The sequence below is a fragment of the Osmerus eperlanus genome, chromosome 7, assembly GCF_963692335.1.
Source record: "Osmerus eperlanus chromosome 7, fOsmEpe2.1, whole genome shotgun sequence".
Lineage (NCBI taxonomy): Eukaryota > Metazoa > Chordata > Actinopteri > Osmeriformes > Osmeridae > Osmerus > Osmerus eperlanus.
Genome location: NC_085024.1, coordinates 3,644,930 through 3,669,775, shown reverse-complemented (window position 1 = coordinate 3,669,775; position 24,846 = coordinate 3,644,930). Strand labels below are relative to the sequence as shown.

The following is a 24,846-nucleotide window of genomic DNA, read 5'->3' as shown; positions in this document are numbered from 1 at the left end:
TTCCAAATTAAATAGTTTCTAGGAGTGTTGATGACTGACTTTGTCATCTTTGGTTATGTATCCATTTGTAAGGAGATGATTGTGAATGTCTCTGCGGTTCATGTACGTCTTCAAGTTTGGGTCATTTAGGTTGTTATACAGAGAGGGCAGTTTGTAGCCATTGGGGTCAGTCAGATCAAATCCTCCCTTTGGTTGGACAAGCTGTTGCACACGTAAATAAAATAGAGCTAAATTGTGCTAGAGAAAGAATTGTTAAGTACTATTATCAGAATTACAAACAGTATTATATTTTATTGAAAACCTCCAGCAAAATTAAAAATATTAACGTTTTCCAATCTCAGCACTCACCCTTTGGCAGAGGCTAGATGTGTGAAAGATAGTGGGGACTGTTTGGTTCACAGGTATCTTTCCGCACAGTGACAGATTTGGGCTTGAGGTACTTGGAGGATTCATGATTTCACCATTCTAAAATACAGAAACAGTAGGCAAAAGGACTGATCGTTTTAAAAACAGATAGGTGGGTACAGTAGATATTAGTTTTTATGAAAAAATATATATAGCCTACCATATATTTTATTATGTCATCTTTACCATTACGCAAAATGTAAGCTACTGCATGACACAATTAATTAGTAAACAACTAGTAGGGCCTAGTGTTTATGTATCAGGCGTAGCCAGTGCTAGGATACAGTACTACTAGCTCTAGCTATATCTTGTGGTTATGCAGGATACTGTAGTACAGTTGTAAGCCCAGACATCTTTGTAAGTGGTACCTTTGGATCCCCTAAGGCATGTTCCAGGATTTCATATCGTTGAAATGTCATGTACTCTGAAATCTAAACAGTTTGCTGATGTGAGAACGTTTGCTTGCTATCTTATAAGCAACGCTGCTAGCTAAATAATTAGTCGAACTTCATGAAAATCCTTCGTCGTTATGGCAACAGGAACTGAACGTATTTATAAAAACTGGACTGCCTTTGACTGTACTTGTAGTGAGCATCGAGCACGGAGCATCCAGTACATTAGACAGACACTGTATTTTTTTATATATAACATAGTTCCAGTGAACATTTCAACAAGTCAAAGCAACCAGTTAACTACACCAAAATGAACGGAATTATTCAAATGTGTTTATTGACAAAGTGCATTGGCTACAATAACAGGATATCAATTTAACCCTGTGGAACATTATTTGTGCCTTCACATACAACCAAAAGTCTATTAAACACAATTATCTTGTAAATAAACCTGCATTTACTAATAACATCCACCACCATGGTTCCTTAATGGATAAATACAATGATATGACATTCCTCTTCAAAATATACATTCTAATGGTAACTACAGCATGCCCTCATCATAACAGTGGCAAATACTGTGACCCCTAACTTGTATAGGAAGGGTCACAGAGTACAGTGCAGTAATTCAGGTCCATGGCAAGAAGTTACAGTGCAGTGCCAGGCCAAGCAACCAGTAGGAGATGTAGTATCCCACGATGCATTGCGTGGTTGGGGAACATGTCCTCCAGTGGGGCATTAGTGCAAGGATTGGGTTATGAGGTGCAAGACTCCTGGAGGAACTGGAGTTGGCTGCCCTGTACTGTTGCTGCCTCTTGGATGAGGAGGATGTGCTTCGTCGGATGAGAGGCTCGTTGAGGATGAGAAGCTGAGCGCTGACCCAGAACGGTACCGGAGAGGACGAGGCCAAAAACCGGGTCAACACCTGCAGAGATAAAATTCCAGAGAATGATAAACGACCATACCAACAGCATTTTATAACTCCCTCAAGTCAACACTTGAGTGGGTTATTTTTTTTCTTTTCATGCTTTCGAGTTCTACATTAACAAAAAAATGTGTTAGGTTGTATAGTTATAATAACATACTCTATATTATAGGTTTATTCCAAGCCTTACCTGCACATGCATGCAGAATGCTCCAAACGTCAGAAGCACAGTGGCGTGCACTATGTACACAAACACTCTGGGGTTGTAGAACCCAGGTGTGGGCTTGTCTGATCGTAGATACATGCCCCCATACCACAGCCCCAGTCTCAGACACAGGTCCGTGTTAGCGTGGTAGTACAAGTAGGCTGCCGCGGAGCCCAGGGTCGCCATGGGTAACGCCAGCAGGAAGTTGGGGATCTGCTTGACCTGGAAGTAGCGCAGAAAGCCCACGTCCCAGTACACATCCTGGATGTGAGAGTAGAGGAGGGGGACAGGGCGTAGGCACCACAGGGGCGGGGGGGCGTTCTCGTCGGGGACCCTGTAGCCTTTAGACTCGGCCAGCGCCAGGAGAACGGGGGGCATCTGTTCCGGGGAGAGGGAGGGGGTGCAGAACGTCCTGTACCCGTAGTACTGGAATGCAAAGAAAGGAAGGGCGATGAGCCCCGTGCCCAGCACGGCTGTGAACAGCAGACGAACGGAAACCCAAGTGTAGTAGAAGACTCGGCCGTTTCCTCCCGCGGTTTGGCGATGTGCGCGGATTTGGGACAGCGCCTGTTGCAGAGGCAGATACAGCAGGAATCCTACGTTCACAAGCCCGTTGGCGCGTGAGGCTGTGGCTATTCCAAGGGCCAGACACGCTCTGAGGGTGAACCCTTTCTCCAGGAGAAAGAGGCCACCGAAAGTGAGAGCAGCAAACAGGCTCTCGGAATATCCCGCAGTCATAAAGACGTTAGCAGGCGTCAGACAATAAAGCAGACTGGACACAAGGGCGAGACGTCTGTCCTGTAGGACTACTCGACCGAGCGCGTACAGCGCTACCGCGCTCAGCAGGAAGAGGGCGCTGTTGCCTAGAGCCACAGCCAGCAGCAGACGCCCCCTCATAGTCAACCAGCTGCCGAGCGGCCACATTGTTTCTGCCAGCCCACGCAGTACCACAGGGAGCAGGGGAAAGAAGGCAAAGTTGTGCTCGTACTGGTAGCCCCTCTCAGCGATGAAGAGGTAATGTTCCGCATCCCAGCGGGAGAGGCCGCCAAATAACCATTCCACCGCAGGGTCCAGGAAGCGCGGTTCCTCTGCCCTCGGAGGGCTGAATGCATCAGCATCGTGATCTGGAATCGCTGCATTAAGTAGAGCCTGAAAAAAGCATATGAAAATGAAATAGAGACACAACTTGGCTTTCACACAAGTCAGCTAGGCTCGTGTAAGCGACAGTATCCTACATTATTTATTGACATTTTAGAAAAGTAATGAAATGGGACTGGGCATGTACTACAACAGCATTGTTAAATAGACAATTACAGGCTTACAATAAAGACTGAAATACGGAGATCTAACCTGTAACAATAACGAAACGCCCCGAGTGAAGGTGGCGAACTGCAGGACGGTGCTTACATCCATTGTTATGATAAGACTGCATCTCTTTACCCTAGCTATCCATCATAATAACAAGCTAAGCCTGTAGGACAAATTCATCATCCTCGCGTTTTATTTTATGGTCGCTGTATCCTACTTCTCAATGGAAAACGGTTATTTCATTTGATATATCCGTTTCTTAGCTAATGAAATGATGAAACCTTTCCTTATGTGAACCGGTTAATAGCACACTTCGCAGTTCATTTACTTCCGGTGGAATCGTTCGAGTGGTTTTCAACATAAAAGCCCTTGCGCAAAAAAATCAGTGATGGCAAAACAGGAAATTTTTCGATCGCGTTTTTGCTAATGCATACCATAACGGTCCAACCCATTATAGTTCAACTCATGGTTTGATCTTTCTGGACTACCAATATAATGCACCCCCCAATCTCACGTAAGAGGACCCCAAAACCGTCTATGATGTTTTGAAGTATGTAGTATTCTCCAACCAAGCCAATAACGCATTATCGATCCCTACCTTCTTACGTTCTTCCATCGAAAACAGGACGAGGACTTGATCTCATGACCTCATCCTGATGTATCGTTTCCACTGCAGTTCCCCTAATAAGTCACACACTATTCGTGTGTGAAAAATGTGCAAAGTACTGTGACTGCAAATTATTTCCTCAAATCAATACCGTATTTGTCTGGTGGTAGTGCTGTTGGCATGGCAAGAAACTGCAAATTCAGGAACAAAACCATCAAACATCTTACGAAGATTTAATGTACATTTATTCTTACCACGTGGAACATATAGTATAAAGATTTCATACTGAATAAATGATATTCATCGAGCCTCAAAAAGGAAGAGGGAGGAATTTACATGATATGAGCTACATAGTATGAGATACAAATATGCAGAATCCATATGACTTGAGAAAAAGAACTGTCAAATGTGTATTTCTTCATCTAGAGTTTATTTTCGTTGTACCAGGAGTTAACAGGTTTGAGCCGTGTCTGTCGCACTAAGTAGCCGTGGAGACCAGAGAAGGGGGTCCATCAGCTGGAACTAGGGGAGGGGCCAGGAACCTCCCCCAGGCGTCCACCTCCCCTCCCTCACCAACAAGTGTGAGAATAGTGAGCACAGACAGAGATGGACACAGAAAGGAAGTGTAATGTACAACATCATATATACACCACAGCAAAGCTGTATCTGAAGTCAAAAACCAGTCCTACGAGGCGATTTCTTTCATTTTTCATAAGGGTCAATTCTTACAATCAGGGGCTAAAGAGAGGAGGTAAGGGTGTTGTCGATTCTCCATACTTTGGGGGAAGAAAGACTTATTTTTTTTGTTTTTTTTACTCTCGTCATCAACGTCAAACCAATGTGACCTTTTAACTCTAGACAAACTGCATTGCCAGTGTCTCTGTATGTGAAACTGTGATACAGAATGCTTACACTCAAGAGCAGTACGGTACAGAAAATGTCCTACGATCTACTGCACACTGCCCAGGCCTCCCCGGTGAATGTGCCTGTTAACGGCCGGCTGTCTCCTGTAGGGGCTGACAGATAAGAATCCAGTTACAGCAGCTACACCCGAGCGCTACGCCTAAGTCTGCCTCGCCTCAGAACATGAACCAGTTTCAGCCTCGAGGGGAAAGCAAGGGCACACATATTTTTCCAAAAACTCACTGTAAACGAGACAGCAACTTTGGTTACAGTTTTTGTTTTTTCAGCTATTTATTAATTAATTTATTTCTCTTTATTTAAAAAGTACTTCGCCCCGACCCCCCCCCCCCCCCTCCCCTCCCCGAGAGCAGAACTGCCTTCTCGACCAGGTGGTCTGGTTGGCATTCCTGTTACACGTAGTGTCAGTTTACAGAGTCTCTGGTTCGTAATCCACTGCTGCTCTCCTTGAGTCAAGACGGCCAGGGGGGAGGGGCCCAGAAAATGGAAATCTGAAGGGTTTGCATAAATAAAAAAATCAGTCACTCTAGCCCACCCTGCCCCCGACGCACACAAGCCAGGTGGACGAGGAGAGGAAAGGGGCAGGGGGGTGGGGTCGAACCCGGAGAAGGTGGAGCAACAGCTCCCTACAGCTGTCATGATTGGCCGATCAGAAAGAGTACATCGCAGATGACGTGGGACACCAGCGAGTTCATGAGCGGCGACACGGACAAGTCCAGGAGCCGCGACTCGTACAGCGTGAACTCAGAGTGGTTCTCCTCCACCTTGGCGAAGGCGTGCATGGCCCGGGCGGCCCGCCGCATCATGTCCACGCTGGTGGGCTCGAAGTGCATCCCCTGCAGGTGCAGCAGCGAGCTCTGGCTCTGCTGGAGCTGCGTGGCGGCCAGGCTGTCCTCCAGGAAGCCCAGCAGGTTCCCCACGCTGCCCTTCTGGATGGCGATGGCGCGGGCTGCCACGCTGTCGCCCTGGGCCAGGTTAGCCAGCAGGACCACCGCCATTTCCCGGCAGACCGCTATCCTCCGGTCTCCGACCAGACGCACCAGAGTCCCGTACAGCTTCTCCAGGCGGCGGAAGGGCGGCGTGGCCAGGATGAGGTCCACGTTGTTGTCCTGGATGCTCAGCTTGCTGAGGGTCTCCAAGACCAGTCTCTGAGGGGAGAGGGCGCTGTGGGGCCCCAGGGTGGGGAAGGGGTCCTGGGCCTCAGCCGAGGGGCAGACCGCCCAGTGGAGCAGCCCGTCCAGGAGGGGCAGGCAGATGCTCTCGGGGTAGGCCGAGAGGTCCAGCTGTCCGGAGATGTTAGCCAGAGTGACCAGGGTGTTCTCCCGGAGCAGCTCCAGGCAGTCCCACCACCACTCGTCCCTCTGGCTCGCCCCGGACTCGTCCGAGTCCTCGTCCTTCTCGTAGGTGAGCGGCGCCTGCTTGCGCTCCGGGTGGCGGTGGTGCAGCAGGATGAGGCGGCCCAGCAGCAGCAGCAGGCCCGGGTGTTTGGACATCTCCTGGTCGTTGCCGGGGACGAAGGAGAGGCTGCGGACGATGTTGGAGATGCAGACGCAGCGGCGGGCGAGCGAGTCCTGCCAGTTGGCCAGCGTGAGGAGGGGGCCCTCGTCCTTGCTGTGGGGCTCGTCCTCCAGGACGGTGCCCGTGGCTTTCGCCCGCTTCGGCAGGAAGAAGACGTCCTCGTCGTCGCCGGGGGGGAGGACGTCGCTCTCGCGGCGGCTCGCGGCGTCCTCGCGGCCGGGCGCGTCGTCCGCCTCCGCGCCTTCGGGCGCGGCCCGCTCCTCGGTGCAGGCGGATGAGGGCGTCGCCGCGGAGGGCGGCGTCTCGGCCGGCGTCTCGGCCGGCTTGGGCTCCTCCTTCTCCTCCTCCTCCTCCTCCATGAGGGGGACGTTGTCCAGCATCATCTCCTCCGGCGCCCTCCTCTTCAGGACCTTCATGGGGACGAGCACCCGCAGCCGCGGCTCCAGGTAGCCCTCCCGCCGTTCCAGGTGCGTCTGGATGTGCTCGGTGGAGTCCCCGCCGCCGGCGCTCCAGTGAAGCAGCCCGCTGTCAAACTCCTGCACCTGCCCACGGCGGCTCGAGCGGCTGGCGGCGAACGGATCCTTCTTCCGCACCACCTTGACGGGGAGCTTGTCGAACTTGCTGGCCTGTTTGGGCGTCTCCTGGAGGGCCGCCGGCGGCTGCGATGAGCTCGGCTGCTCGGGCGAAGCCCCCTTCTCCTCCTCCTCCTCCTTTTTCTCCTCCTCCTCGCCCCCAGGTCCCGAGCACGGCTCCGCCTCGTCCTCGTCCTTCACCCGGGCCTGCTCCTCCGTCGACCCCTTCTCTTTTTCCCCTTCCTCCTCGTCTTCCTCCTCGTCCTCGTCGACCTGCTCCACATCCTCCAGCTCGGGCAGGTCGTCCTCCGTGCTGCCCCAGTCTCGGTCCAGGGCCTGGGGGTCCAGCAGGGTCCTCTGCCCCGGGTCTCCCACCTCGTACTCCCGCAGGATGCCGAAGATCTCGATCAGGCAGCGTCTGAAGTACTCCACCACCAGCTCCAGCAACCCGGGCAGCTGAGGGTGAGAGGTCAGAGGTCAAGAGATGGAACCCAGTGGCGCCCCCAGAAATGTTTCAAAGGGGTGGCCAGATGACATCACTGAAAAATCTTGTGGTGGCAGACCGAAATCAAAAGCCATGACTGAATTTCAGGAATTCTGTTATGCTGTTGTAGTATATAGGCTAGTTGAAAACAATGTAAATATGAGAGTTAAGGAATTGCATACTGATATACTTTGGTTTCTTATTTTACAATAAAATGTTACCAGTACAGGGATTGAAATGTACTCGGTTATGGAAATTTTACTTGGCAGCACTTAAAAAAGCTCAGGAGCACCAGCAAAAATGTGCAGTAGGCTAATTAGCGAGCGTTTTATAAAGAAATTAAAACAAGTCGCGCAGTAACAATTTGCACTGGCAAAAATCCAAATATATTTTGAGGTTGCACAGATAAAACTTCCGGCGCATGTGCAACCAAAATGATGGCAATTTCAAGCCCTGTGGTATATAGTTAATATATATATAGCCCCTCCCCCCCCAGGGGTGCCACTAATGAAACCACGTCATATTTTTCCCACGAGGGATGGCCTTACCGTGTTGAGGTTGAAGGTGGAGATGGTGTTGTCGTCGTACAGCAGGATATTGATGGTGTCCAGGGCCCACGTGCTCTCTGCCAGCAGGCCAGACTTCAGGGACATCATCACTCTCCAGGCCTCGGGGGTCCCTGTGGAAGGACACACACACCTGTGTCAACAATCATTCACATCCCAACAGCTGGGAGCCATGACAGTCATCACAAGGCAGGACATACTAAAGCCTGAAGAAAAACCATTGGATGTGAATGACAAAACAGATCAATCCTCAAAACAGATCAATTCCCTGTGTTGTTCGTTTGTGAGGGGTTTGGGGGGGGAGCCTGCGAGCGTACCAATGTCTTTCATGGTGAGGCGTCGGCGTGTTTTCAGAATGGGGTGGGTGGCCTCGATGGAACCCGGGGGAAAAGGCATGTCCCGTCGGATCAGAGGGGACTGCGCCGAGGGGGGCACGATGTGAGACGCAGGCACGGGGGGGCCGGCCTTCTGCATCTTCATGCCGCCGTGCATGTAGGGAGTTTTACCCGGCGACGTCCTGCTCTCCAGGGGGCGGGGCATTGGGGCGGGGCTGGACACCTGCGGAATGTGGTTCTGCATGCCCTGCGGCGATTGGTAGTTGGACTGCAGGGGGCGTGTTATGGGCGGGCCCGACCCCCCGGGGCCGTAGGGGGGTTGGCGGGGGCCCATCGGGCCCCCCCACTGCCCCTCGTGGTTCATACGCTGCTCTGATGACATCATCTCCTCGCTGCGGTTCATGCCGGGGTAGCCGGGGCCAGGGGGCCCAGAGCCCCCAGGGGCCCCCGGCCGGTTGGGGTAGTTGGGGTAGCTCATCTCCCCCCGCCCCGGCCACATGCCCCCCTGAGGGCCGTCAGGGCCTTGCTGCATCATCTGAGGAGGCATGGCGGTCTGGGCGTTGGCCCCAGAGGGCCCTTGCATGCGCTCCCTGCCGAAGGGGAAGGGGAACTGGCCCTGGGGGCATGGCGGGCGTCGGTCAGGGCCTGCGTAGGGGCTGCCGCTGAACTGGGTGTAGTTCTCGGGCTGCCCTGAAGGGGGAGCTGTGGTGCCCCCCGGCTGTTGAGGCTGCGGCTGGCTGCCAGGGAACGGGTACTCGCCCTCGTGACGCTTCGCAGGAGGATAGCCCCCTTCCACTGGTCTCTTGTAGTTCTGCACACAAGAGACACAGTTAAAACATTTAGACATACATTTAAAGTTAGTAGTGTTAGTATTAAATAGTCACATATTTAATTTGTATGTACAATCTGAATGTATGTGAATACAGGGGATAACTGACCTGTTGTTGCTGCTGCTGCTGTTGTTGTTGTTGTTGTTGTTGCGAGTACATTCCTGCCTGCTGGTTGGGGTAGGAGCCACCAGGGGACGTACCTTGGCCAGGATACTGATTTCCATAGGAATCGTGCCTGCAAGGAAGAGTCAGGCTTGTCAGCTAAGCAATCACAAACACAAGCAAGCCATGTGCCCACAGCTGACACTGCATTTGGATATTACAAATCAACAGCCGCCCGTACAGATCCAAGTTCAACCCCGCAGACTCATCCAAGTCTGAGTCAATCTGCTGACTTTGGGTGCACAGATCTGCTATGGAACACATGGATTTCCTCTCCAAGACCATAACGTATTCATTTAAGAGATTCTATTATCTAAACCAACATCTAACATACAGGAGGAGGGGGGTATTTAAACCTGGAACCTCCGGATCTGTTGTCAAAATGCTCTAACCACTGAGCCAGTCCCCTCCCCTATTTGGCAGCCAGGGTATCTTACCGCTGCTGCTGTGCCGGGTAGCGGTTTGGCGAGTACATCCCTGTGTCGGTGTTGGCTGGCATCAGGCTGGTCTGCCCCGCGCCGGACCCCATTCCACCCTCCGGGCCGATGCCTTGCTCTGGCCTGTGGACAGGGGAGAGAGACGGTCGGTACAGCCCCACGTCTAGCCACAGCCAGGGGCTCGGCTCAAACTGATCACAGTCCCGTGAACGAGAGACGAGGTGACATGCTACATGCTAAATGAAGGAAACTACAATGTCAAAAACAATGATTGTATTATTAACCCCTACAAAGATCGACCTCGACTGGAGTCTAAGAGGCACGAAAAAAGATGCTCAAAACACATTTGAATCCAACACTGAAATCTAATCGAACGCTGGAAAAACCAGAAGACTGCCTTACCTCCTGTCGTATCCTGGCCCGTAGGGGTACTGCTGCCTCTGGCTGATGGGCATGCCCCCCATGGGGCCTGGAGGCCCGCCACGGAACTGCTGCTCTGCTGGCCCGCTGGTAGGGCCCTGGCTGGCAGGCAGGAACTGCTCCCCGACTTCAGAGACAAACACCGCAATCAGCAAAACCGCCTGGACTAGCTGGTACATTCTTTCATGCTTTTTTGGACAGTTATTAAGTCAAGTGTGACCGGAAACGCAGAGTGAGAGAGAGAGGAAGACATCCAGCAAAGGTCCAAGCAGGATTCGAACCCAGGCAGCTGCGGTAAGGGCCTCAGCCTTCCTACTCACGCACTTATCTTGTGCGCTACAGGGGAGGTCCAACATAGCTTTTCGATCTTTATTGATGTCCAAATCACAATGAAACACCAAGGTTTTGGAGTGCGAGTTCAGTCCCTGTGCTGAGCCCACCTTTCCGCATGGCGCTGAAGGGGTCCTTGCCCGGCTCGTAGGGGCCACCGGGGCGCCCTGGCATCTCTGGAGTGCTCATCCCCGACTGGTGCCCACCAGAGTTAGGGGTCATCGAGTTCCTCCTGGGAAAGGAAGGGTCACTACCTTCAGAGAAAGGGTCCTGGAGACTCACACTGCTCCTGGGGGAGAGCGAGGGGGAGAGAGGGAGAAAGAGGGGGGGGGGAGAGATGGAGAGAAGTGGGAAGGCAGGGAGGGAAGAAAGGAGGGAAGGAAAGGGTGTTTTTCTAAGTGACATGACTCCTCTCAAAGCGGATATTACGAACCTGAGGGCCAGACAGACAGGGAATTAGGATGGTGTTTCTGGGAGACTCACCTAGGCCCAGGCTGCATGGGGGGGTGGGGGGTGGAGGCCGGGGTGGGGGGTTTGAGGTCCCCCCCCTCAGCCATGGAGCTGCTGGTAGACTGGGGGGTCTGGGGGCCCTGGAAGGAGCCTGACCCGGCTGTAGAGCAGAGGGACGCTGCAGTTGTGTGACGGGGGAGGCAAACACAGAACACACATTTTAATAACATTAAAAAAAAACTGTCAAAACGCTCGTTGTTGATTTGAAAGGACTAGGGCAGGCAGGTCCCTGGTTTACTTGGCATTCCACACGGGACGCCAAAATCATTTGCCTGAAACATTTGACTGGACATTGAAATGAGAGGAAGGGGAGAGAGCAGGTGCCGACCTGGAGACGGTGGCTGGACCTTGGCCTGGTTCTTGCTCTTGTTGTCAGTTATGATCTCAGGAGGCGGGTCCTCGCCGCGCTCGATCTTGTACTCGAAGGCGTACAGACACTGGATGTACTGCTTCTTCAGGGAGCTGGCCGCGCTGCTGGACGTGCCCACGCTCAGGTTGGTGGACAGCTCTCGCCACTTCTTGTTCTTGTTCACCTTCGGACACACACACACACACGCACACACATCAACCCAACATTAGGAGACATCTCTGTACTGCGTGTGTGCGCGCGAGGAGACAGGCTAAAGAAAGAATGAGGGTGTCGTGAGTGAGTGAGCAAGGAGGAGTTGAGAGTTCCACAGACCTGCAGGAAGCCTCCGATCTCCTTGACGGACATGTAGAGTCTGAAGAGATCCAGGGGCTTGCGTCCCACCGCCGGCAGGTTGGTCATGCCCATGGCCTTCTCCTCGATGAAGGCCAGGTAGTGGTCCACCCACATCCTCCTCTCAGGCTCTGGGCCCAGCTCGTACAGGCGCGTCAGCTTCTCGTTGGTCGTCGTGGAAGAGTTCGACTTCTGTTCACCCAAAGGAATAACAGGGTCAGAAAAGGGTCGTAGTTCAAACGGTTGTTCATCCCTAGTTTTTCAGATTCGTAGGTCAAATTCTGCGGAATTTTTGTAGTGAATGACACAGCATCTTTTATTAAAAAGCTCTGAAGTGGGCCTTCTCTGTCCTGTGGGTTGTCTAGTTTCTATATTTTACAGTGTTTTAATATGCTGAAATATGAAGTCTTCCATTACCTTGGACTTGGTCTCAGGCTTGGGGGTCATGCTCCCGTCCACTTTGTTGTTCATCTTCTGACCCGGGTTCATCTTCCCATCAAGGCCAAACTCTGGACTGGGGGCCAAGCCTGGGGAGGGAGGAGGAGGGGGGGACAGGGGAGGAGGAGGGGTGGACAGGGGAGGAGGAAGGGTGGACAGGGGAGGAGGAGGGGGGCACAGGGGAGGAGGAGGGGTGGACAGGGGAGGAGGAGGGGGGGACAGGGAGGAGGAAGGGTGGACAGGGGAGGAGGAGGAGGGGACAGGGAGGAGGAAGGGTGGACAGGGAGGAGGAGGGGTGGAGGAGGGGTGGACAGGGAGGAGGAAGGGTGGACAGGGGAGGAGGAGGGGGGGACAGGGAGGAGGAGGGGGGGACAGGGGAGGAGGAGGGGTGGACAGGGGAGGAGGAGGGGGGGACAGGGAGGAGGAGGGGGGGACAGGGGAGGAGGAGGGGGGGACAGGGGAGGAGGAGGGGGGGACAGGGGAGGAGGAGGGGGGGACAGGGGAGGAGGAGGGGTGGACAGGGGAGGAGGAGGGGGGGACAGGGAGGAGGAGGGGGGGACAGGGGAGGAGGAGGGGTGGACGAGGAGACAGAGGATCATCATTAATCAGCTCCATCAGGATCACATCATTTAAATGTTGGAAGCTACCAAGTCCTTCCACAACACAACTGCAGTCAGAGCAGAGTTCTCCACTCAGAACATGAATGAGTAAGACCTTCGTCACATGAACACATATGGGCAGCGAATAGCACACTTAGTTTGAAACAAATGCGTAGAATTGACTCTGTTCCACTGCTCTAATGATCCAACACAACCATGCTGGACCTATGCACTGTGCACAACCATGCTACCATCACTGGTCATGATTTCCCTAGCGGTCACCACAGGGCACGCCATAAGTGACCGGTCAACTCACCGCTGGAGTTGTTGCCCATGTTAGCGCCCATGCTGAAGGGTGGACCACCCTGGGTGTTCATCATGCCCGGCATGTTGTTCATGGGTGGGCCATAGGGGGCGCCGGAGCCCATCATGGCAGGGGACATGTTGGGGTAACCTGGCATCCTGTAGGAACAGAAAGAAGGGCATGGATTACAACCGCAGAGCCGTTCACACTGAGCACGGTGTGAACGCCACATCTAGCACGTTTAAAGATCTGTGTGGCACGCTTTGGAGATGGGAAGAATGAGGAAGGTTGTGAAATTCTCACAGCACCTGGGACACACACACCCTGTGTGTGGGGTTAGGGTTAGTGTGTGTGGGGTTAGGGTTAGTGTGTGTGGGGTTAGGGTTAGTGTGTGTGGGGTTAGGGTTAGTGTGTGTGGGGTTAGGGTTAGTGTGTGTGTGGGGGGGGGGTTAGGGTTAGTGTGTGTGGGGTTAGGGTTAGTGTGTGTGTGGGGGGGGGGTTAGGGTTAGTGTGTGTGTGGGGGGGGGGTTAGTGTGTGTGTGGGGGGGGGGTTAGGGTTAGTGTGTGGGGGGGGGGTTAGGGTTAGTGTGTGTGGGGTTGGGGTTAGTGTGTGTGTGGGGGGGGGTTAGGGTTAGTGTGTGTGGGGTTAGGGTTAGTGTGTGTGTGGGGGGGGGGTTAGGGTTAGTGTGTGTGGGGTTAGGGTTAGTGTGTGTGTGGGGGGGGGGTTAGGGTTAGTGTGTGTGTGGGGGGGGGGTTAGGGTTAGTGTGTGTGTGGGGGGGGGGTTAGGGTTAGTGTGTGTGTGGGGGGGGGGTTAGGGTTAGTGTGTGTGTGGGGGGGGGGTTAGGGTTAGTGTGTGTGTGGGGGGGGGGGGTTAGGGTTAGTGTGTGTGTGGGGGGGGGGTTAGGGTTAGTGTGTGTGTGGGGGGGGGGGTTAGGGTTAGTGTGTGTGTGGGGGGGGGGGTTAGGGTTAGTGTGTGTGTGGGGGGGGGTTAGGGTTAGTGTGTGTGTGGGGGGGGGGTTAGGGTTAGTGTGTGTGTGGGGGGGGGGGTTAGGGTTAGTGTGTGTGGGGTTAGGGTTAGTGTGTGTGTGGGGGGGGGGTTAGGGTTAGTGTGTGTGTGGGGGGGGGGGGTTAGGGTTAGTGTGTGTGGGGTTAGGGTTAGTGTGTGTGTGGGGGGGGGGGTTAGTGTGTGTGTGGGGGGGGGGGTTAGTGTGTGTGTGGGGGGGGGGGTTAGGGTTAGTGTGTGTGTTGGAGGGGGGGGTTAGGGTTAGTGTATGTGTGGGGTTAGGGTTAGTGTGTGTGGGGTTAGGGTGTGTGTTGGAGGGGGGGGTTAGTGTGTGTGTGTGTGGGGGGGTTAGGGTTAGTGTATGCGTGGGGTTAGCGTTAGTGTGTGTGGGGTTAGGGTTAGTGTGTGTGTGTGTGGGGGGGGTTAGGGTTAGTGTATGTGTGGGGTTAGCGTTAGTGTGTGTGGGGTTAGGGTTAGTGTGTGTGTTGGAGGGGGGGGTTAGTGTGTGTGTGTGTGGGGGGGGTTAGGGTTAGTGTATGTGTGGGGTTAGCGTTAGTGTGTGTGGGGTTAGGGTTAGTGTGTGTGTTGGAGGGGGGGGTTAGTGTGTGTGTGTGTGGGGGGGGTTAGGGTTAGTGTATGCGTGGGGTTAGCGTTAGTGTGTGTGGGGTTAGGGTTAGTGTGTGTGTGTGTGGGGGGGGTTAGGGTTAGTGTATGCGTGGGGTTAGCGTTAGTGTGTGTGGGGTTAGGGTTAGTGTGTGTGTGTGTGTGTGTGTGGGGGGGGTTAGGGTTAGTGTATGCATGGGGTTAGCGTTAGTGTGTGTGGGGTTAGGGTTAGTGTGCGTGTGGGGGGAGGTTAGGGTTAGGCCGAATACCCCTACCCCTTACCCCCAGCCTTGCGCGTTCACGTGAGAGTAAATGGTGTCCCAATACTCTTTTTGATCGAGAGGTAGGCCTTAAAACCAAGTGTTTTTGGGAGCTTACTTGAAACCTAGGGGCATGTGAATCCTGCTCAACCTGCAACAATGGCAGACAGATCATCCAGAGTCCCATAAATGTAATATTTCGGCTTAAATAATTGATAAAAAAATGATGACAGTCTTGTTTTGTTTTTACAGTTTTAACTAAACTCCATTAGCTGCGAATTTTGTTTGATATTAGTGCATAACACTACTTACTTTGGAGACATCGATATACGTAACCAAGTGGTGTCTCATTTCATAGGGCTATGAAGCCCTTACCCCTCAGTTTCGAGGGCTACGGGCTAGGGGTAAACTAAGGGCTAGGGGTAAGACAGAGTATTGGGATTCGCCCTAAGTGTGTGTGTGGGGGGGTGTTAGGGTTAGTGTGTGTGTGTCAGCAGCCTACCTGGTGTGTATGGAGTTGGTGACAGCGTGCTGCATGGCTGCAGCTGCGGCCTCCTGGGCCTTCCTGTTGAGGCCAGGGGGCGGGCACATCCCTGAGCCCACCTGTGGTGGCATGTTGCCCATGCTGGGAGGCATGTTGGGGCCCATGTTGGGGGGCATGTTGGGGCCCATGCTGGGAGGCATGTTGGGGCCCATGCTGGGAGGCATGTTGGGGGGCATGTTGGGGCCCATGCTGGGGGGCATGTTGGGGCCCATGCTGGGGGGCATGTTGGGGCCGTAGGGCCGTGGGCCCATCTGTCCTGGGGGCATCCTTCCAGGTGGAATTCCAGCGTAGGGCGGCCCGCCCCCCTGACCTGACATGGGGTTCATAGGACCACCCATGCCAGGGCCAGGGTAGTTGGCATTAGGCATATTACTGTAGCCAGGTTGTCGAGGGTAACCTGACAGAGAAACATCAAAGGCATTTTATTAATTTTTAGTAGTTTTAAATAAAGGCAGCCACACTGGAACAAAGGGTATATGAAGATATAATCAGACAATAGTGAGTCTTTCTGGAGAACCTGTGAGGTTGACTTCAGTCTGCCTTGAGTTATTTTGATTAGCTAGCCAGCAGCATGGATATATTGTGGATATTTATCAGTGAGGCTAGCTTGGATTGAGAGCACCATGGCTGGCTTGTAGGGAGAGCAGTGCTAGCCATCTAGCTGTGAAAACATTTTTGCTACCTCTCTCTGCTAGATGGCTAGCAATACTGTTTTCACTGCTCGATAGCAAAACTTGAGCAGTGTTGCCAGCTCGCAGTGAGAGCAGTGTTGCTTGCTAGTTAGCTAGCAGTGAGAGCAGTGTTGCTTGCTAGTTAGCTAGCAGTGAGAGCAGTGTTGCTTGCTAGTCAGCTAGCAGTGAGAGCAGTGTTGCTTGCTAGTTAGCTAGCAGTGAGAGCAGTGTTGCTTGCTAGTCAGCTAGCAGTGAGAGCAGTGTTGCTTGCTAGTTAGCTAGCAGTGAGAGCATTGTTGCTTGCTAGTTAGCTAGCAGTGAGAGCAGTGTTGCTTGCTAGTTAGCTAGCAGTGAGAGCAGTGTTGCTTGCTAGTTAGCTAGCAGTCAGAGCAGTGTTGCTTGCTAGTTAGCTAGCAGTGAGAGCAGTGTTGCTTGCTAGTTAGCTAGCAGTGAGAGCAGTGTTGCTTGCTAGTTAGCTAGCAGTCAGAGCAGTGTTGCTACCCAGGGAGAGCAGTGTGGACAGCGGTCAGAAGGATGTGCCTAGTTAGCAGCGAAGCTAGCTAGCAGTGAGAGTAGTGTTGCTATCAAACAGGGAGGGCAGTGCACCCTTAGCGCTGAGGCTCGTCACAGTGGCAGCCCTCCTGACAGGAGGCTGTGCTACGTCAGCTGGCTCTCTGCTCCACTCCTAAAAATAGCCTCACTAGACTCTGGGAAGGAGGGAACAACGATAGCATAGAATTCCTATTAGGCAGAGACATATTCGATGAGTTTGGCTCAGGGGAAACCGGCTTAAAAGCAACTTGAATTAACAAACTAATATTTAGACCTCTGCCAATTAAAATGTCAGGCCACTTTTGAGAAGATGTAGCTCAGAAATCATCTTTCGATTGTAAATAAGCTGACTTGTCCTTTCTGAGATGAGGCGCTGAACGTTTTATCTTTACGTGAACTCCAAACAAAAATTTACATGAGGCCTAGACAACACAAAGGACCAGGTCTACTGCCCTCACCTTGAGGCCCGTACTGTGCCCCTTGAGGGCCGTAACCAGCCATGGAGTTATTCTGCTGATAGGGCCCCATCCCAGGATGCATCTGGGCCCCGGATGTCTGGCGGGGTGACAGGGTGGAGGCAGACTGGGGGGAGCCGTAAGGGGGCATCTGGGGGTTCCTCTGCATGAAACCTGATTGGGGGGGGGGAGAGAAAGAGTGAGGAAAAGAAGGAGAGAGAGAGGAGATAGAAAGAAGGAGAGAGAGAGGAGATAGAAAGAAGGAGAGAGAGAGGAGATAGAAAGAAGGAGAGAGAGATCGAGAGGGAGCGAGACAGCGAGAGTGCGATGGAAACAAAGGGTGAGGGACGTACCTCTGTCCTGGGCCATGGGGGACTGGCTGAGCGAAGGGTGCAGGCTGGCATCCGACTGCACGCTGGCCGGCCGTGGGGGCATCTGGGTCCCTGAGCGAAGGGGAGGAACAAACAGGTTAGCGTGCTAACTGCTGCACACAGGACAGAAATATACAGTTGGGGAAAGAAAGATCTAGAGAAAGATAAGACTACTAATTATAGTCTTTTCCAACACTTGGACTTTGTGAGGTAAAGTATAAAATGTTACCTGCATCGGAATAGAATTCTAGAACAGAATAGGTACATGTCGTGTGACCAATGACCCCCCTTCCATCCCACTCCCACACAGCCGACTCAGCTGAGGAGAGGCAGTACCTGGCATGGTGGCGGGTGACAGTGGGCCCGTGCGGGATGTGCTGGCGGGGGAGCCCACGGGGGAGGGGGAGGGCCCACGGATGCCCGGCAGGTGGGGGGAGGTGTGGGGGGAGAAGGGCGACTGGGCAGGGTTGCTCTGCTCGCCCTGGCTGCTGGACACGCCTGAAGTGCTCACGCCAGGACTCAGAGCGCCGTCGGTGCCTGTGGGCAGGTCGTCGATGGAGCCTGAGAGATCCTGGAGACACGGAGCAGAGACGGACAGGCTCAGACGCAGCAGTGAGGCAACACTGGCCTGATGGAAGGACAGGTGCTGCCAGCCACCGCTGGAGATCAGGGTTCCAAATGACCTATGACTCTTGGGAGGGGGTTGGGTTAGCCCATTTTTTCAGTCTCCGTATGTTTCCCACTTTTCAATGCTATGGTTCGAATGTTTGGAATGCGATCATTTTGAACAATTAGTCAAATCTGATATTCACTCCTGAAAATTCATCGAGCCGTAGAGAAGTGTTGATATGGAGACCACTTATTTTGTGGCACCCTCCAAACTAAACACAGTGATCATGGAGGGTGCCTGGAGGGTCTCAGGGCCCCCCCTCATTTGGAACCCTGCTGGACACCAGTGTTCATAAATGAGAAACTGTCTATGACCCAGTCAATACATTGTTTCCTCATCTACATAATGAGCCCAGAACACAATTTAATATTCTCAGCTCTTAGAAAGCAGTGAGGCACACTTGCACGACACACACACACACGCACGCACACAGACTCTCACACATACACACAGCCAGAGGCTGTTGTCCTCATTTATCTTTTCAGCGGATAGAGAGCGTATTAGTTCCGAGGCTGCCATGGTTACGAAGGTTTGTTGAACGCGAGAGCTGAGTCAGCGAGAAGCTGCAGCCCGCGCCATGTGAGTTTTAATACAAACAAACACACCCACGCAGAGCACAACACCAACAGCTAAATCCCAGTATCTAGTTGTACCCTCACTCAGAATCCAGTTACAAAACACCAAGACAATAACAAAAAAACAAAAAAAAACATGTTTAACTCTTCAGGATGACAGGATTCAATAGTAGGAAAGTGAGACCACAACTAGTCCTCATTAACTTATGCCTGACATCTCCGTGAATAGCGATTTATCCCAATCACTCTATTCCAGAGAGAAGCGGGCTGGTTTTGGGAGACTAACCGGTAGGCTGGATGGACGGCCTTGCATGCTGGCGTCCTCCGAGCCACTTTTGGGCTGGTTGGAGGGAGAGCAGAACGAGTCCTGGGACACCTCCTGAGATCAGAGGACAAGAGAAGCTCTTAAGGACAATTCTCTCCCTCTCTCTCCCCCCCTCCTCCCTTTCTTTCTCTCTCTCTCTCTCTCTCTCTCTCTCTCTCTCTCGCACGCACGCACGCACGAAAGTTGAACCAGTCGAATGACCGATCCACTGGCAAACTGTGAGGATGTGATCTGAGCGCTGCACGGTACCTGTGGAGGGGGAGGGAAGCGTTGATAAGGTGACTGCTGTTGCGTCTGTGGAGCACTCTGAGCGTAGGATGCAGGCTGCGTCTGTGGATGTTGACTGTGTCCTGGAGGAGGCTGGGGGGGTCCTTGGGCCGGTGCCTGGGGCTGCTGCTGCTGTTGGGTGGGCTGCTGGGCCTGCTGCTGTGGACCCTGGGGGCCCTGCGTGGGTCCAGGGTAGCCGGGCTGGGCCTGGGCCCCGGCTGGAGCCTGGGAGCTCGCCTGCTGGGGCGGCTGGCTAGGAGGGCCCTGCTGCTGGGGGTAAGGAGAGTGGCCGGCCTGGGGGGTCGAGGCTTGGGAGTAAGGTGGCTGAGACTGGGGAGGCCCCTGGGAGGGGCCTGGTAATGAACCCTGGGATTGAGGGGGCATGTGGGGCTGCTGATAGGGTGGCCCACCCTGGGCATGTGGGCCAGAAGTCTGGGGAGGGTGGGGCTGTTGGCCTTGGTGGGGCTGTTGGCCCGGATGGGGCTGCTGGCCAGGGTGGGGCTGCTGGCCCGGATGGGGCTGCTGGCCCGGATGGGGCTGCTGGCCAGGGTGGGGCTGCTGGCCCGGGTGGGCCTGCTGGCCAGGGTGGGGCTGCTGGCCCGGGTGGGCCTGCTGGCCAGGGTGGGGCTGCTGGCCAGGGTGGGGCTGCTGGCCAGGGTGGGGCTGCTGGCCAGGGTGGGGCTGCCCAGCGTAGGGTGCTGGTCCACCCTGCTGTCCGGTTGGGGCCTGGGGGTAGGGGGGCTGCTGCTGGCCAGGGTGGGGAGCCTGGCCCTGGGAGCCGTAGTATGGACCCTGGCTCTGGGGCCCATAACCTCCTGGTCCTTGCTGTCCATAGGAAGCCATCTACAAGCAAACAAGAAGGAATCAGATGAGCAGATACATATATTGCCATTTAAGAAGGTTAAATAGAAGGCTTGGATAAGTACATGGGGTTAGGGGTTGGGAAACATCGAGAAGCCTCACTGACCTGCTGCCCATACTGCATGCCTCCCATGCCACCAGGAGTGCGGCCCTGCATCCCCACTGGGTATCTATGGGGGCCTGGAGGTCCGTAGCCCTGGCCAGGGTAGCCCGGCCCTTGCTGAGCCCCAGGAGGGGGGCCCTGCTGGGGCTGCTGGGGGTATGGGCCCCCCCCTCCATACGCCTGGCTTCTCATCTTCCCCATCGGATCCATGGAGCCAGGAGGCTGACAAAGACACGGAAAGATATCAGTTGGACATGTCTTTGACATGTCATGCCATGCCATGCTATTCAACACATGACAGCGATAACATTACAAATATCTTAAGACATATGAAGGGGAAAATATCTGCGAAAGAGCCCAGCACTTGCAGCATGAGTAATGCTCTTTTTTTCTCTTTTTCCCCCCTTCTTTATTCCCACGGTCATTAGCCTGAATTTTACCTTACTCTGCCATAGTTACAGAAGTCAACACAGCCATGTATATCTCATTTCGAATGGAGGGCAGTTTGCCCAATCTTAAACACATCCCAGCTGTGCTCCCGTTTGAATATGAGCCAAGCATGCTTTCCTTCCTTCTTTCATTCTTTCTTTTTTTTATGAGAGAAGGTAACATTGGCTCTGAATGAATGACACTAGAAAATGGAGGGAGAGACTGTTGGTCGTGACCGGCTTTAGCGTAAAACGATCCATTCTCCCTCAGAAACCCACAGTTTTGATGAACTAGTCTCTAGCACAATCTTCCAAGTCCTCCTGCATCTTGAGGTTGTGTTTGAATCGGGATACTCTTACTAAGGGGAACATGCTCTAAAGTGCCTCATGATGATCTTTCTTATCTAGAGAATTGTACGCCTTGCAACCCAATGACATGTGCAACACAAGTCCTCAATACGGGATATAAGGGAGTCAGATGGCTGAGCGGTTAGGGAATCGGGCTAGTAATCAGAAGGTTGCCGGTTCGATTCACCGCCAGACCAAATGACGTTGTGTCCTTGGGCAAGGCACTTCACCCTACTTGCCTCAGGGGGAATGTCCCTGTACTTACTGTAAATCGCTCTGGATAAGAGCGTCTGCTAAATGACTAAAATGTAAATCCCAATACCAGTGTGCCCAAACACATCTTGCATGTGTATAACTTTGCATTCACAAGGCACTCGAGAGGATGTGGCATTGGTATGTAATAAGCTAGCTGCTGAAGTAAGGCCTTTTATACCAGGCAAGCAAAAAAAAGCCTTTCATGACATGTTCATTAGCCGGGAGCTTGAAATGAAATAAATAAGCACGGCACATGGCTAATCTGCATGAGACAGGGGAAACTCCCTTGGCGGGATAGAGATGGCTGGACTGTCTTCTGATTGGCTTGGGGGAGGAGGGGGGCTGAGGGGGTAAGTTCTGAATAGTCACATAGGAGGAAGACTTGTGTGGCACACTAGAGGCAGCGGCCAACTCTCTCTGCGGGCACCTCACATTCACACTTCCCATGTGGCGTTTAAATACACGATGGAATTCATGTGAATTTGAAGTCAGAGTGGGTGCTATGAGTAATCTTGCACGTGTGTGTGTTTGTGGAGAGAGAAAATTGTAAACGGAGATAGCCTACATACAAAGTCAGGCGTGGAACCCACATGACTAAGCCCTGTGCGAGTGTAGGAGGGCGCCCTTATCTCGGAACTGTTGTTACATCATATGCATTTATAAAAGGCCACGAGCACAGGATCGACAGCCAATCGGATCTCGGCTCGCATGTCAACTCAAGACCAACTGTCTCCTGGCTTTGACAGAAGGATTTTACCTCCACAATTCAAATCCCAGAGCAAAGCAATCTGCAGACTGCAGCCACTCACTTTAATCACCAGGCCGACGTTTACAGGCTACATGCAGAGTCTGGAATATCTTAACTAACAATGCGCTGAATTTTAACTTTTTTTTTTTTTATGGGGACAGCTGATATATTCGTTTAATGGATTATTTTACATTATTTATCAAATCCCTTTAGACTACGAAACAGGTTTAGCCTATACGCACACAGTCTCTCCAAGTTATTCAGCAACACGAGTTTCCTGGGCATGCAATGTTTTTCTCCCCCACATATTTAGCAAGACAGAGAAATGCTCGATGAAAGACACAAACCAAAACGTACAATTTGAACGGAGACGATCTAACTACCACTAATAAACTACAAAGTATCCGTTGTATCAAGTTTACAAATATCTGTACGACAGAAAAGCATTTATTTACGTTATATGTTATACATTCAGGCAGACTGGGTCTTGGGGGTGAAGCTTTGCTACAGTGTTTCCACTACTTATGATTCGGGCCTTCTTCACACTTCGATCGTGCTCTAAGTTCCATTTTTAAAACACAATGATCTCTGGAGCACTGACCCTGTGCCAAAATATATATGATTACCAAGCAAATTAGTACAGTTTAAAGATCAGGTCTTAGAAAAACGAGAGGCAGCCATTTTAGAGTGTCTTAGCGAACTAGCTACCCAACAGACAATGGCTGGCGTGCTACGTTATAACTACATAGCAAGTGAGGATAACGCATTGTACGCCACAAGGTTTTAAGGATAGTTTAACTTTACCTGGTTTCTACTTAGAGGCTGCCCTGCACTTCCAGGGCTCATAGGCGATGGGTGATGAGTCCTTTGTTGCCAACTCGGATTGCCCCCTCCATACTGACCGCTGCTGCCCATGTCTGTTGGTCCCTTGCTAGCTCCCTCCTGGTTACTGTAATCGCTTGGTGGGTAGTTTGGATAACCTCTCGTGGAACTTGGGGAGGTTAGAAGCTGGTTGAGGGTTGGCGTGGATGTTGGCTGTGGGTTCCCCACATTATATCTCTGATTATTGTAAGATCCAGCCATAGATGTGGGTCCTCCCGCTGGTTGTTGCTTTGCTGGCTGTCCCCCAGCTGTCGGAGGCAGGGCGCTGCGCGGAGAGTTGATGCCGTATCCTTGGCCGGGATAAGGAGTTCTATTCGGGAATGGATTGTAATTGTTATACTGGTGGTTCGAAAAGCCATGGTCGTGCGAGTTGGGCTGATATGGGTCCATCATGTTGCTCGATTGCACGGCCGGACCTGCAGCAGCTGCCATGCCAGGGCTTTGTTGTCCGCCATGTTGATGAAAAGGGGCCCGACCGTAGTGCTGACTGTATCCATAAGAAGGTGGAGGAAATGCGGATCCGTGATGGTGTACCATCCCGGGATGGTTATTCCCTTCGGATCCGATGGAATCATTCTGATTATTATTAGCCCTGGGCGGGTTCCCATTCCCGTTCTTCATCTCAAGTTCCCCTCCTCCCCCTGCATTTCCAACATCGGCCCCGTCCTGCAGATCCCCCCGGCCCGGAGATCCGCTCTCTAATCCCGGTTGCTTTTTTTCTTGCTGCTTCTCCCCCGGTACCGACTCCTCTTTGGGGTCTCGATCCGATTTTTTAAGTTCTGAAGGCGTAGTGTTGAGAGTGGCGGCACTGGCGACCTGAGCGGCCATGATACCCCCTCTCCCTCTTTCGGCGAGTCAGTCACAATCAAACGCTAACATTTAATATAAATAATTGTTTATAACCATTTATCTTTGTCCCGACTCATTCCCACACCTTAAACCGGACCGGATCCGGCAGCCATCCCTGGTTTCAATGTGACGGTAACGGCTCAGGAACTCCAGAAGCCCATTAGATGCAAAAACCGACACAAATATTGTGGGAGTTCTATTACTGAGCCAGACTACAGGCAGGGAACGGACCAAACCAGCACGAGGCTCGCCGAGATACAGCCATTTTACTGAGCCGCACAGAGGGACATAAAGCACGGATTGGAATCCAGAGGGTCTACGGAGTGGATTTGCCTTTTTCCAAAATGGCATAAAGTCTGTGGGAAAATGTATTTGATGGGCAATTTATATCACAGCATTTATTTATGTCTTACATACAATATTGATATGTGGTAAATCATGTCAATAAAGTTATTTAAAGTAATGTAGGTCATATGGGAAGTTCGGTGTAGTTAGGCTACATAGGCCTATTATATCACAAGGAAAAACTCGTATGTTTATTCCTGTAACAAGTCCCAAAGACATAACATCGATTTCGAAAGGAATGGCCTTTCGTGCGTTGATTACATTTACCATAGAAGATGTAGGCCTATGTAGCCTATGAAATAGGGAAAAAATAAGAAGGGGCCTACATAACCTACTAGTAGGCGATATGTCAAAAGCATATCAGTAACTAATTAGAAAACTTCATGAGAACATCAGGGTTCAGTACCAATCTAAAACATTTAGAGGGAAACCTTGTTGCAAACTAGAGTAATATTGCACCTTCTCATTGGGTTTGCACGATATCTACTCTACCGCAGCCGGTTTATGGCGCTCATGTGAAAATATTTAAAATATGTTTCTGTAGCCTACATCCCAAGTGGCTATCTAATTTTTGGGGGAAAACGTGGCGCAAGCACTCCATCATCAGTAAAATGTTTAACACTCTCAATCTCCCAATAGCATTATTCCAATAATGAATGCTCGGCTGTAGCTGGCGTATTGTCAACAAGAAATCTAGGTCAACGACTGTTGCATCATCTGCCTTTTGTATTCTCTTTTTATCAAATATAATTCGTTAGAAAC

At 52.3% G+C, this 24,846-nt stretch overlaps 2 protein-coding genes across 5 annotated transcripts; both read right to left on the bottom strand.

Annotated features, from left to right (window-relative positions):
• Positions 1–621: 621 nt before the first annotated feature.
• Positions 622–3,548, bottom strand: pigv (phosphatidylinositol glycan anchor biosynthesis, class V). The gene is made up of 3 exons (XM_062466563.1): positions 3,278–3,548; positions 1,913–3,076; positions 622–1,722 (listed from the first exon to the last, which is right to left on the bottom strand). Exons 1-3 carry the CDS (start codon positions 3,338–3,340, stop codon positions 1,426–1,428), a joined length of 1,524 nt encoding a protein of 507 aa, XP_062322547.1. The 5' UTR covers positions 3,341–3,548; the 3' UTR covers positions 622–1,425.
• A 522-nt stretch (positions 3,549–4,070) lies between these two features.
• Positions 4,071–24,014, bottom strand: arid1aa (AT-rich interaction domain 1Aa). Of its 4 annotated transcripts, none has more exons than XM_062466558.1 (20): positions 22,813–24,014; positions 20,233–20,451; positions 19,248–20,108; positions 18,960–19,052; positions 17,765–17,999; positions 17,411–17,500; positions 17,061–17,231; positions 15,338–15,776; positions 12,981–13,126; positions 12,045–12,154; positions 11,610–11,819; positions 11,256–11,460; positions 10,901–11,045; positions 10,528–10,706; positions 10,070–10,214; positions 9,668–9,790; positions 9,177–9,303; positions 8,221–9,049; positions 7,886–8,016; positions 4,071–7,309 (listed from the first exon to the last, which is right to left on the bottom strand). In XM_062466558.1, exons 1-20 carry the CDS (start codon positions 23,716–23,718, stop codon positions 5,399–5,401), a joined length of 7,275 nt encoding a protein of 2,424 aa, XP_062322542.1. In that variant the 5' UTR covers positions 23,719–24,014; the 3' UTR covers positions 4,071–5,398. The 4 variants fall into 4 exon arrangements, with proteins under 4 accessions (XP_062322542.1, XP_062322543.1, XP_062322544.1 ...); XM_062466559.1 differs by having other exon boundaries at positions 10,528–10,703; XM_062466560.1 differs by having other exon boundaries at positions 10,528–10,700.
• Between the last annotated feature and the right edge of the window lie 832 nt (positions 24,015–24,846).

Coding starts and splice junctions, on each gene's coding strand:
- pigv (XM_062466563.1), bottom strand. CDS start 3,340: ATGGATGTAAGCACCGTCCTGCAGTTCGCCACCTTCACTCGGGGCGTT. Junction 3,077..3,277: donor GCGTTTCGTTATTGTTACAG/GTTAGATCTCCG, acceptor TGCTTTTTTCAG/GCTCTACTTAATGCAGCGAT. Junction 1,723..1,912: donor CATTCTGCATGCATGTGCAG/GTAAGGCTTGGA, acceptor TTATCTCTGCAG/GTGTTGACCCGGTTTTTGGC.
- arid1aa (XM_062466558.1), bottom strand. CDS start 23,718: ATGGCCGCTCAGGTCGCCAGTGCCGCCACTCTCAACACTACGCCTTCA. Junction 15,777..17,060: donor GGCACAGTACGGGCCTCAAG/GTGAGGGCAGTA, acceptor TTTCTCTGTCAG/GTTACCCTCGACAACCTGGC. Junction 11,820..12,044: donor AGCCTGAGACCAAGTCCAAG/GTAATGGAAGAC, acceptor TTGGGTGAACAG/AAGTCGAACTCTTCCACGAC.